Source organism: Anomaloglossus baeobatrachus, chromosome 1, assembly GCF_048569485.1.
Source record: "Anomaloglossus baeobatrachus isolate aAnoBae1 chromosome 1, aAnoBae1.hap1, whole genome shotgun sequence".
NCBI lineage: Eukaryota > Metazoa > Chordata > Amphibia > Anura > Aromobatidae > Anomaloglossus > Anomaloglossus baeobatrachus.
This window is the reverse complement of record NC_134353.1, coordinates 508,263,665-508,275,824: the sequence shown is the minus strand read 5'-3', so window position 1 is coordinate 508,275,824 and position 12,160 is coordinate 508,263,665. Positions and strand designations below refer to the sequence as shown.

The 12,160-nt window shown below is 47.3% G+C and overlaps 1 protein-coding gene across 2 annotated transcripts in view; it reads right to left on the bottom strand.

Moving 5' to 3' along the window:
• Positions 1 to 12,160, bottom strand: part of ECPAS (Ecm29 proteasome adaptor and scaffold) — a 286,613-nt gene that overhangs the window by 196,214 nt on the left and 78,239 nt on the right. Inside the window, exons 12-14 of one of the 2 annotated variants that reach the window (XM_075316050.1) lie at positions 10,702 to 10,751; positions 10,547 to 10,613; positions 212 to 247 (exon numbers count right to left, since the gene is read on the bottom strand). In XM_075316050.1, coding sequence (XP_075172165.1) covers positions 212 to 247; positions 10,547 to 10,613; positions 10,702 to 10,751 — 153 coding nt within the window. The remainder of the gene's footprint in view (positions 1 to 211; positions 248 to 10,546; positions 10,614 to 10,701; positions 10,752 to 12,160) is intronic. The other variant, XM_075316054.1, reaches the window with a different exon arrangement.

The window sequence follows — 12,160 nt, the reverse complement described above, 5'->3', positions numbered from 1 at the left end:
CTCTTCCATAGGCTGATTGGCAAGGGTGCCAACAATCTCCAATCATATGACAATGATGGTCTTATCCTAAGAACAGATCATCAGTTTTGTAGAGCTGGAGAATCTATTTATGACATTCATGGTCATGCATTCTGATGATCTCAAACAATAAATCAATCAACCAACCATCCAAAGTACTTTCCACATAAGCCCAACCCATGCACATAGCTACCATGGTTGTAGAATAGTGAACGCTACCATCCAGAATCTAAAGAACAAATATTAATAAATCAAGTATTTAATTTGTGGATAAATTAAAGTAAATAAAATTAATTTGAAAGAAAAAAAATGTACCTTTGAGGAAAAAAAGAATATTGGTTTATTTTAATTTCATGCGTTTAAATTTCTACATTCAGAAATTATTAAAATCCATTGTCAAGTCACTTATTTAATATACTAAGGGTTTTAACGAGAATCAGTTAGTAGGTGTTTGCTGCCTCATCTGAGAGCAATATGATGTAGACAAAGACTCTGAATCCAATGCTATATCACTTAGATTACTGGGTGCACTTGGTTCTAACACAATCCACAATCAGATTTTAGATTTAGCATATAGCAGAGTTGAGAAACTGTGCCCACTCACATCACAGCTCTCTGTGTACAATGTCTATAGACAGAGAGCTGCTAATCACAGCAGGGGGCAATGCCAGACTAACTGAACTCTAGCTGACCTAGTCCAGGAATTATAATCTCTTTAAACAAAAACAAATATTCCAGGTAAACAACAGCACACAGTGTGATAAGAGACACATAGCTGAAATATCTGTGTCAACACCTGCAGCATGCTGTCTTCAGATTGAATAGCAAAAGTGTGTTGACAGATTCCCTTTAACTGGGGCTTAGCATGACAGCAAAAAAAAAATAAAATAAATAAACCCACAAATCTGCTACAATTACTGTTGTGGCGATTTTTAAAGGGAACGTTGTCACCATGAAAATGCAGCTTAATCTGCAGGCACGGTTGTACAGCAGGGGAGCAGAGTAGTAATATGTGGTTTTTGGAGAAAATATCCAGTATAACCCATGTGTTCATACGATAATATAAACCATTGCATTTTCTGGGATTTCGGTTCAGTGGATGGTTTCATTAGTGACTTGACAGCTATCTCAGTATTCAGGCTTATATAACATGCTGCCTGCAGACTGGCATGAATTTCATAGTGACAGGTTCCCTTTAAAGAGGTTCTCCAAGAATAAGAAAAACACTAAATTATAAACAAATAAGTTTAAAAATACTTTTGACCGATCACAGACCTTTTCTTTAGGGAGGTAATCACTATAGCATAAAAATGGCTGCTGCTTGGTTATAGTGGCAGAAACCTGTCCTAGGATATTAGGAAAGGTATGGAAAGGAAAAAAGATTCAGCTCACCTGCCAGCCAAATTGCTCAAATCCTTAGGGTGCAAGGGTCCGCTGGTAGGTCCACGCCAGCATGGGATAAGCAACAGCAAAATGGAAGGGAAGGATCCAGCACAAATTCCTTATTGATAAAAAGTTAGTTTGTTTTTATTTAAAGTCCGAAACGCGTTAAGAGCACCCATGCTTTAATGTATGTTTCCTATCTTCGGCCTCCTTTTTGTTTTTGCTTTTAATACTTCAATAAAGAATAAGAAAAAATTTTTATCAATAAGGAATTTGTGCTGGATCCTTCCCTTCCATTTTGCTGTTGCTTATATTAGGAAAGGTGCCTTTGAGCATGTGCAGCAGGAAATGTTTTTGCTGTAATCTGGAGATAACTACTACAATGCATTGTCATTCAGACATGGTGGACAGAATTTCCTCAGCCCTCCTGGTATCTCCAGTATTAAATGAGAGAGACAGGGAGGACAGCAGTGTGAGCAGCCTCTTCTTACCTCAGCCCTCCTGGTATCTCCAGTATTAGAATAGATACACAGGGTGGACTGCTGTGTGTTAAGCCTCTTCTTACCTCAGCCCTCCTGGAATCTCCAGTATTAGATCAAAAAGACAGGGAGGACAGCAGTGTGAGCAGCCTATTCTTACCTCAGCCCTCCTGGTATCTCCAGTATTAGATCAGAAAGACAGGGAGGACAGCAGTGTGAGCAGCCTCTTCTTACCTCAGCCCTCCTGGTATCTCCAGTATTAGATCAGAAATACAGGTTGGACTACTGTGCGTTAAGCCTCTTCTTTTTTTCAGCACCCCTGGTATTGCCAGTATTACAACAAATAGACAGTGTGGACAGCAGTATGAGGAGCCTCTTCTTGCCTTAGCCCTCCTGGTTTCTCCAGTATTACATCAGAAACACAGGGAGGACAGCAGTGAGAGCAGCTTCCTCTTACCTCAGTGCCCTTGGTATCTGCAGTATTAGATGAGAATATCCTCTAGCCGCTCATTTGTACACATGAAGTTAGGTGGCTGAGCTTCTACTGCACTATATTCACAGGCACATGTCCTAACATTCTAGGACAAGTTTCTGTCACATAACAAGACAGCTGACATTTTAATTCTATTACGATTACCTCCCTAGACAAAATTATTATGATTTATTAAAAGTATTTAGGAATTTATTTAGAATGTCTATTTCTTTACCTATTTTTTTCTATTGCTGGGGACCCCTTTATAATATATCACTTTCTCTGAGGACATGTCTTGCTATATTGTCTGGCAACATTATACTATATAGCCATCATACTAAAAACCAAAAATCTGCTATTATGGATCATATCCTGATGGGGTCCATGATATAGTGGTTTGTATAAAGATTTTTGGAATTATTTTTGCACTTTGTATCTGCATTAATGTCGTCACTTTAATACTTCATGCCACCACTTTATTATCTATAGATCACACATTAAATTCATGTTATGACCATCTTATTGAGTATTTGTACTTTGGCTATAAATAAAAAAAGTTTTATTTTATTCATCTACCCTTTAGGGAACCTGTCAGGTGCTATATGCACCCAGAACAATGAGCAGGTCTGGGTACATATTGCTAATCCCTGCCTAACTGTCCCTGTATACACTAGCATAGATAAAGAGATCTTTAGAAAAATTATTTGTAGAGATCTTTTATCGTATGCTAATGAGGGCAGGGACTAGTATCAAGGGTGTTAGTTCCCCTGGCTAGTCGGCCCCATCAGCATGTTAGTACACCCCTCTGGGCGTACTAACATGCTAATGAATGCGCAGCGTCAGAGGATGATCTCACTCACCTCTCCGCTGCCCGACGCTGGATTTTGGCTCAGTGCACATGATCCTGGAGTTTGGGTCATGCGCACTATGAAGCCGGGAGTACGCGACCTGGCTTCAAACTGAAGTAGTGCGCATGACCGGAAGTCTGGAATCATACGCACTGAGCTGAAATCCAGCATCAGGCGACGATGGCAGCGTGAGAGGTGAATGATGCTGTGCATTCACTAACATACTGGCACGCCCACAGGGCCGACCAGCAAGGGAAGAAACGCCATTGGGACTGTTGAGGGTAAAAATTAAGTAACCTGAAATACTTAATTCAGCCATTTCACAGACCCAAATATGTAGTTTATTTGATGTAGCCTAACATATATATTTATGAATGCTTTTTGTTCCTTACTAACACATTATATATATATATATATATATATATATATATATATATATATATATATATATATATATATATATATATATATATATATATATATATACATATACATATATATATATATATATATTCAATGATTTTCCTTAATACAATACGTAAGCACATGTAACAAAGATAGCTCCTACACCCAAGATGATGAGCACGATGAAGAATTCTCAACTTATGGACTGACCAACCCAGCAGAGACTATGCAAATTCATATACGTCCTGAGTCCAGCCTGCGATACTTGATTGGACTAGATTTTGTCTCCACCCTTTACTCCTCTAGAACTGTAAAGGCTTTGTGAAAAATAAACGGGCAGAATTCATTGGCGCTCGTCATGGAAGAAAGCTCATAACCGATCTAGAGTCAGTTATTACTCTTTCTCGTGTGCACACATGACATTATAATCTGAAAACGGCAGTCAGACCTTAAGAGACCCTTTGTAGTCTCATCTCAATAGGACTAGTCCCCGCACTCATTAGCATACGATAAAAAAGGGAATTTTGTTTACTTACCGTAAATTCCTTTTCTTCTAGCTCCTATTGGGAGACCCAGACAATTGGGTGTATAGCTTCTGCCTCTGGAGGCCACACAAAGTATTACACTTTAAAAAGTGTAACCCCTCCCCTCTGCCTATACACCCTCCCGTGGACCACGGGCTCCTCAGTTTTGGTGCAAAAGCAGGAAGGAGAAAACTTATAAATTGGTCTAGGGTAAATTCAATCCGAAGGATGTTCGGAGAACTGAAGACCATGAACCATAAGAACAATTCAACATGAACAACATGTGTACACAAAAGAACAACTAGCCCAAAGGGCACAGGGGCGGGTGCTGGGTCTCCCAATAGGAGCTAGAAGAAAAGGAATTTACGGTAAGTAAACAAAATTCCCTTTTTCTTTGTCGCTCCATTGGGAGACCCAGACAATTGGGACGTCCAAGAGCAGTCCCTGGGTGGGTAAAAGAATACCTCAATCGAAAGAGACGAAAAACGGCCCCCTCTTACAGGTGGGCAACCGCCGCCTGAAGGACTCGCCTACCTAGACTGGCGTCAGCCGACGCATAGGTATGCACTTGATAGTGCTTCGTGAAAGTGTGCAGACTAGACCACGTAGCTGCCTGACACACCTGCTGAGCCGTCGCCCGGTGCCGCAAAGCCCAGGACGCACCTACATCTCTGGTAGAATGGGCTTTCAACCCTGAAGGAAGTGGAAGCCCAGAAGAACGGTAGGCCTCGAGAATCGGTTCCTTGATCCACCGAGCCAAGGTTGACTTGGAGGCCTGAGAACCCTTACGCTGGCCAGCGACAAGGACAAAGAGCGCATCTGAACGGCGCAGGGGCGCCGTGCGAGACACGTAGAACCGGAGTGCTCTCACTAGATCCAAAGAGTGCAAATCCTTTTCACACTGGCGAATTGGATTAGGGCAAAAGGAAGGCAAGGAGATATCCTGATTTAGATGAAAAGGGGATACCACCTTAGGGAGAAATTCCGGGATCGGACGGAGAACCACCTTATCCTGGTGAAAAACCAGGAAGGGGGCTTTGCATGACAATGCTGCAAGCTCAGACACTCTCCGAAGAGACGTGACTGCCACTAGGAAGGCCACCTTCTGCGAAAGACGGGAGAGAGAGACATCCCGCAGAGGCTGAAAAGGCGGCTTTTGAAGAGCCGTCAGGACCCTGTTAAGGTCCCAAGGTTCCAACGGACGTTTGTAAGGTGGAACTATGTGGCAGACCCCCTGCAGGAACGTGCGGACCTGCGGAAGCCTGGCTAGACGCTTTTGAAAAAAACACGGAGAGCGCTGACACTTGGCCCTTGATAGAGCCGAGGGACAAACCCTTGTCCACTCCAGATTGAAGGAACGAAAGGAATGTGGGTAAGGCAAACGGCCATGGAGAAAAACCGTTAGCAGTGCACCAGGACAGGAAGATTTGCCAAGACCTATAATAGATCTTGGCGGACGTTGGCTTCCTGGCCTGTCTCATGGTGGCAATGACATCCTGAGATAACCCTGAAGACGCTAGGAGCCAGGACTCAATGGCCACACAGTCAGGTTGAGGGCCACAGAATTCAGATGGAAAAACGGACCTTGTGACAGCAAGTCTGGGCGGTCTGGAAGTGCCCACGGTTGACCCACCGTGAGATGCCACAGATCCGGATACCACGACCGCCTCGGCCAGTCTGGAGCGACGAGAATGGCGCGACGGCAGTCGGACCTGATCTTGCGTAGTACTCTGGGCAGCATTGCCAGAGGGGGAAACACATAAGGCAGTCGGAACTGCGACCAATCCTGCACTAACGCGTCCGCCGCCAGAGCTCTGTGATCCTGAGACCATGCCATGAAGGCCGGGACCTTGTTGTTGTGCCATGACGCCATGAGATCGACGTCCGGCGTTCCCCAGCGGCGACAGATCTCCCGAAACACGTCTGGGTGAAGAGACCATTCCCCCGCGTCCATGCCCTGACGACTGAGAAAATCTGCTTCCCAGTTTTCTACGCCCGGGATGTGAACTGCGGAGATGGTGGAGCCTGTGTCTTCCACCCACTGCAGAATCCGCCGGACTTCCTGGAAGGCCAGACGACTGCGAGTGCCGCCTTGGTGATTGATGTAGGCGACGGCAGTGGCGTTGTCCGACTGGATTCGGATCTGCCTGCCCTCCAGCCACCGATGGAAAGCCAATAGGGCTAGATATACTGCCCTTATCTCCAGAATATTGATCTGAAGGGACGATTCTATCGGAGTCCAGGTTCCTTGAGCCCTGTGGTGGAGAAAAATCGCTCCCCAACCTGACAGGCTCGCGTCCGTGGTGACCACAGCCCAGGTTGGGGGTAGGAATGATCTTCCTCCCGACAGAGATGTGGGTAGGAGCCACCACTGAAGTGATGTTTTGGTCGCGAGGGAAAGAGAGACGATCTTGTCGAGGGAAGCCGCACTCTTGTCCCACTTGCGGAGAATATCCCATTGGAGTGGCCGTAGATGAAATTGTGCAAACGGCACTGCCTCCATAGCTGCCACCATCTTCCCCAGGAAGTGCATGAGGCGCCTTAAGGGGTGTGATTGACTCCGAAGAAGTGATTGCACCCCTGCCTGCAGAGAAAGCTGTTTGTCCCGCGGTAGCTTGACTAACGCTGGCTGTGTGTGAAACTCCATCCCAAGGTAAGTCAGTGATTGGGTTGGTGTCAACTTGGATTTCGGGAAGTTGATGATCCACCCGAACTGCTGGAGAGTCGCCAGAGCGACGGTAAGGCTTTGTTGACACGCCACCCGAGAAGGGGCCCTGACTAGGAGATCGTCCAAGTAGGGGATCACCGAGTGGCCCTGAGAGTGTAGGACCGCCACGACGGATGCCATGACTTTGGTGAAAACCCGTGGGGCTGTCGCCAGGCCGAAGGGCAATGCGACGAACTGGAGGTGTTCGTCCCCGATGGCGAAACGCAGGAAACGTTGATGTTCGGGTGCGATCGGCACATGGAGATAAGCATCCTTGATGTCGATGGATGCCAGGAAGTCTCCTTGTGACAACGAGGCGATGACTGAGCGGAGAGATTCCATCCGAAACCGTCTGGTTCTCACATGTCTGTTGAGTAGCTTGAGGTCCAGAACGGGACGGAATGACCCGTCCTTTTTGGGCACCACGAACAAGTTGGAGTAAAAACCGCGACCACGTTCCTGAGGGGGAACGGGGATCACAACACCTTCTGACTTCAGAGCGTCCACTGCCTGGAAAAGTGCATCGGCCTGAGCGGGGGGTGGAGAGGTTCTGAAGAAACGAGCCGCAGGACGTGAGCTGAACTCTATCCTGTAACCCTGAGACAGAATGTCTCTCACCCATCGGTCTTGAACATGTGGCCACCAGGCGTCTCCAAAGCGGGAGAGCCTGCCACCGACCGAGGATGCGGCTAGGAGAGGCTGAGAGTCATGAGGAGGCCGTCTTGGAGGCAGTGCCTCCTGCGGCCTTTTGGGGGCGTGACTTGGACCGCCACGCATAGGAGTTCCTCTGGCCTTTCTCCGGCCTGTTGGACGAGGAGGATTGTGGCTTGGCGGAGGGACGAAAGGACCAAAACCTTGATTGTATTTTTCGTTGCGGAGGCTTCTTAGGTCTGGACTGGGGTAAGGAGGATTTCTTTCCCTTGGATTCCTTAATAATCTCATCCAATCGTTCGCCAAATAAACCTTTTGGAAGCCGAGTCTGCTTTCCATTCGCGCAGCCACATGGCCCTGCGGACTGCCACGGAGTTAGCGGATGCTACAGCCGTTCGGCTAGCGGAGTCCAGGACGGCGTTCATGGCGTAGGAGGAAAAGGCAGACGCCTGGGAAGTCAAAGACGAAACATGCGGAGCAGAATTCCGTGTGACAGCATTAATCTCAGCCAGACAAGCCGAGATCGCTTGGAGAGCCCACACAGCGGCAAAGGCCGGGGCGAAAGACACGCCCGTGGCCTCATAGATGGACTTCACCAAGAGCTCTATCTGTCTGTCAGTGGCATCCTTCAGGGATGAGCCATCTGCAACAGACACAACGGATCTAGCAGCCAATTTGGAGACTGGCGGATCCACCTTGGGAGAGTGAGACCAGTCCTTAACAACTTCAGATGGAAAGGGATAACGCGTGTCAGTATGCCTTTTAGCAAAGCGCTTGTCCGGGACCGCCCTGGGCTTCTGGACAGCATCCCTGAAGTTAGAGTGACCAAAAAACGTATTTCGCGTACGTTTGGGGAACCGAAACTGGTATTTCTCCTGCTGCGAAGCCGACTCCTCCACAGGAGGAGGCGGGGGAGAGAGATCCAACACCTGGTTGATGGATGAGATAAGATCATTTACTAAGGCATCCCCCTCAGGTGTATCAAGGTTAAGGGCGAAGTCAGGGTCAGAGCCCTGAGCTCCCACATCCGCCTCGTCTTCCTGAGAGTCCTCCGAGCAGCGTGAGGAAGACGGTGAAGAGTCCCAGCGGGACCGCTTTGCCGGTCTGGGACTGCGGTCCGGGCAGGAGTCCTCCGCCTGAGACCTAGGGGCCAACCTAGGAGCGCGCTGCGGCGCGGACCGAGAGGGGCCTGGAGGAGACAAGCTAACAGGAACCGGGGCCTGTGAAGGGACCGGTCTGGATTGCAATGCCTCCAGGAGCGTAGAAGACCATTTGTCCAAAGACTGTGCCATGGATTGAGAAAGGGACTGAGAGAGTTTCTCAGCAAAAGAGGCCAACCCCTGTGATTCTGTCACTGCATGTTCAGGGGGAGCAGGGGGGTCTACCTGAGCCGAGGTGCCCACCAGTGCCCGAGGCTCCGGCTGAGCAAGCGTGGCAGGAGTTGAACACTGCTCAGTGAGGGTACGTGGATCCCGCAGGCAACATAGCCCCACAAGAGGTACAGGCTGCGAAAAAAACCTGTGCCTTAGTTAGCTTTGCTCCTTGTGGACGACATGCTGTTGTCTCCTAGGAGAGTGACCAACTGAGGGTATATAGGGACCAAGGTATACGGACTGACCGAACAGATATATATATATCTATTGAATAAACATATATATATGTATCTATACCGGCACCCCAGGGGGGCCAGCACCGGGTGACCGGTGTGGCTTACCGACCGCTAACGAGCGGAGTGTGTCCTCCAGATTCCCTGCCTTGGATCCCCCGGAGCTGCTGAGCTGTTCACTGAGAAGCATCCACCGGCAGAATGCCAGAAAATGGCCGCCGGAGCTCTCAGGGGAGGAGTGGAGCCGGGGGCGGCGCCAGCCAAGAGCGGGAATCTGGGGTCCCCACAGTGGTCAGTGAGGGGGGAGGAAGACATGCAGGATGCTCCAGCCCTCACCTCCGACGTCATGCCGGAGAACCCGCCCTTACCCCTGACAGGCAGGCCCGGGGGCGGGATTTTTGTGACTAGGCCCCGGTGAAGCCGGGGACTAAATTTGAGGCCGCGGCCGACAAGCAGGCACGGTCGGCGCGGAAGTCCACCGGCCTTCTCAGTTCTAAAAGTACCGCGGCTCCCGGGAAGAAGGTGCGCTCTCTGTACGATCCCCGACAGGGATACAGAGTACCTTTAAGTTGCAGGGCCCGGTCCCTGGGGTTGAAGAGGCTCCGGTCCGGCAGGTTCCCTCAGGGGCTGCGGATGGAGCACGGTCCCAGTAAATGGAAGACCGCTCAGGATCCCACTTCTCCCAGAGCCGCTAAGGGATGGTGAAGGAGACGGCATGTGGCTCCAGCCTCTGTACCCGCAATGGGTACCTCAACCTTAACAACACCGCCGACATAGTGGGGTGAGAAGGAAACATGCCGGGGACCCCGTGGGGGTCCTCTTTTCTTCCAACCGACATAAAAAGTCTGAGAATTCATGAGTGGATGTGTGCCTCCTTCCACACAAAGCATAAAACTGAGGAGCCCGTGGTCCACGGGAGGGTGTATAGGCAGAGGGGAGGGGTTACACTTTTTAAAGTGTAATACTTTGTGTGGCCTCCAGAGGCAGAAGCTATACACCCAATTGTCTGGGTCTCCCAATGGAGCGACAAAGAAAAGATCTTTAGAAATACTTTTTCTAAAGATCTCTTTATCTATGCCACTAGATACAGGGACGGTTAGACAGGGATTAGCAATATGCACCCAGAACTGCTTGTGGTTCTGGGTGCATATTGCACCTGACAGGTTCCCTTTAAACCAGAGTGATTAGTGTATAGCGCTACCATCTAGTAGACAATTGCATCTACTACTGTTTATATACATTTGGTCTTATCTATTTATTATACTGTGTGATTTGTAAAATCCCAGGTTTTCAGTATATTTTGTTTCTGTTTCCATATAAAACTGTATTGATTATACATTGTATTCATTAAAATATTCATGATTTGTTAATTGTTTCCCTTTCTTCTTCTTGGTTAGTGCCTTATATAGTGGCCAATAAGTATTTATTATGGATCATATTAGAATCTTCTCACCTTCCTCATGGCTTCAAAAAACTGCTGTACTAAGGCAAGGTCCTTTGTGAAAAGATGAGGCATTCGGCTAGACAGAAATAAAGAGAAAAAACTCAACGTAATGCAAGTTCAGAATCTGGAAAATGTATTTGACAGGATTGTATTAGTCAACATACCCTGAAAGTTTGCCGACAGCTGAATAAGCCATGGAAAGCAACTTCGGATCCTTGACAGAATTAGGAAACAAAAATTGTAAAAACATATTTCCACCCCCCAAAAAAACATACGTCAAGCTATGCTCACATGCAGGGTTTTTACATCGCTTTTTTGTTTTGTTTTACGCAAAAGCCATTTCAGAAATCTCATCCTAATCCTTCTTTTTTTCTTGACCGAATTTAAAGGGAATCTGTCACCAGATTTTTGCTCCCCCTATATGAGAGCAGCATAATGTAGAGACAGAGACCCTGATTCCGGCGATGTGTCACTCACTGAGCTGTTTGCGGTCATTGTGATAAAATCATTTTATCTGCTGCAGATCTAGCAGTTATACAGAGCTCATGAATACGTTGGACTACCTGCAGCATTCCAAGAAGTCCTGTAATGATAATCTACCGCTGATTAATCAGTGATTTTATAAAAACCACGCTAAGCAGTCCAGTAAGTGACACATCTCTGGAATCAGGATCTCTGACCCTACGTTATGCTGCTCTCAGATTTCAGATTAGGTGGGAAAAACCTGGTGACAGAGACCCTTTAAGAACTGAAGAGTCAATTCTTGCAGTATTTTTGCTATGTTTTTTCAACCATAGAAAGAAAGAAGAAACTGAGAAAAATACTTACATAAAGAAAAACAAAACTTTTTGGTGCGTTTTGGTGAATAAAGCCAACTATTTTAACAAGTACTGTAGACAAAGCACACATGCAATCCGCACCTTAAACAATGTGTAAAAAAACGGGCGTTTTGAAGCATTTTTACTGCCAAGAGGGCAGGTTTTGGCTGCGTGTGAATATAGCCTAACATTTACACTACACACTGACCATAAGAAGCAAACCAAAGCTAGAGTAATGAAATATCAGATCAACGTGCTACTGTAATGAAAACTCCCTAATGCCATTTTTCACTATCTCAGTGGAAATAAAATATCTTCCAATAATATTTTCAGTGTTTTTTAGAATGATCAGAAGAATCTGAGGTTTTTTTGTTAATTTCTTTGGCATGTACCATTACTCTATATGATTGAACAATAGCTGAAAATGTTAATGTTAAAATGAGGGTCCGTTTTAGATTATAATCCTAGTGCGTCTTAATCGTAATTCTCACCAAGGAGAGCCGTTGTGGAAGCTCACAGGAGGGGGTGTTACGGCTCAGGAGGCTTGGTGATGATGCGGGCTCGGGGGCGTCACGGCGGGCACCATTGATCTGCCGGTGTTACTTAACACTGCAGTAAAGTGACTCAGGAGGGTCACAGGTCTCTGCGGCAAGTGCCATTGATCTGACTGCGGGCCATGTTGAATCCCCCAAATATGGCTTACGGGGCGGCGGTGGTGGAGCGGGGTCATAGAAGGCAGGGTCACAGGACGCACTCGGGGGTGTCGTGGCAGGCGCCATTGATCTTCGGACGGGTGGATGGGCTG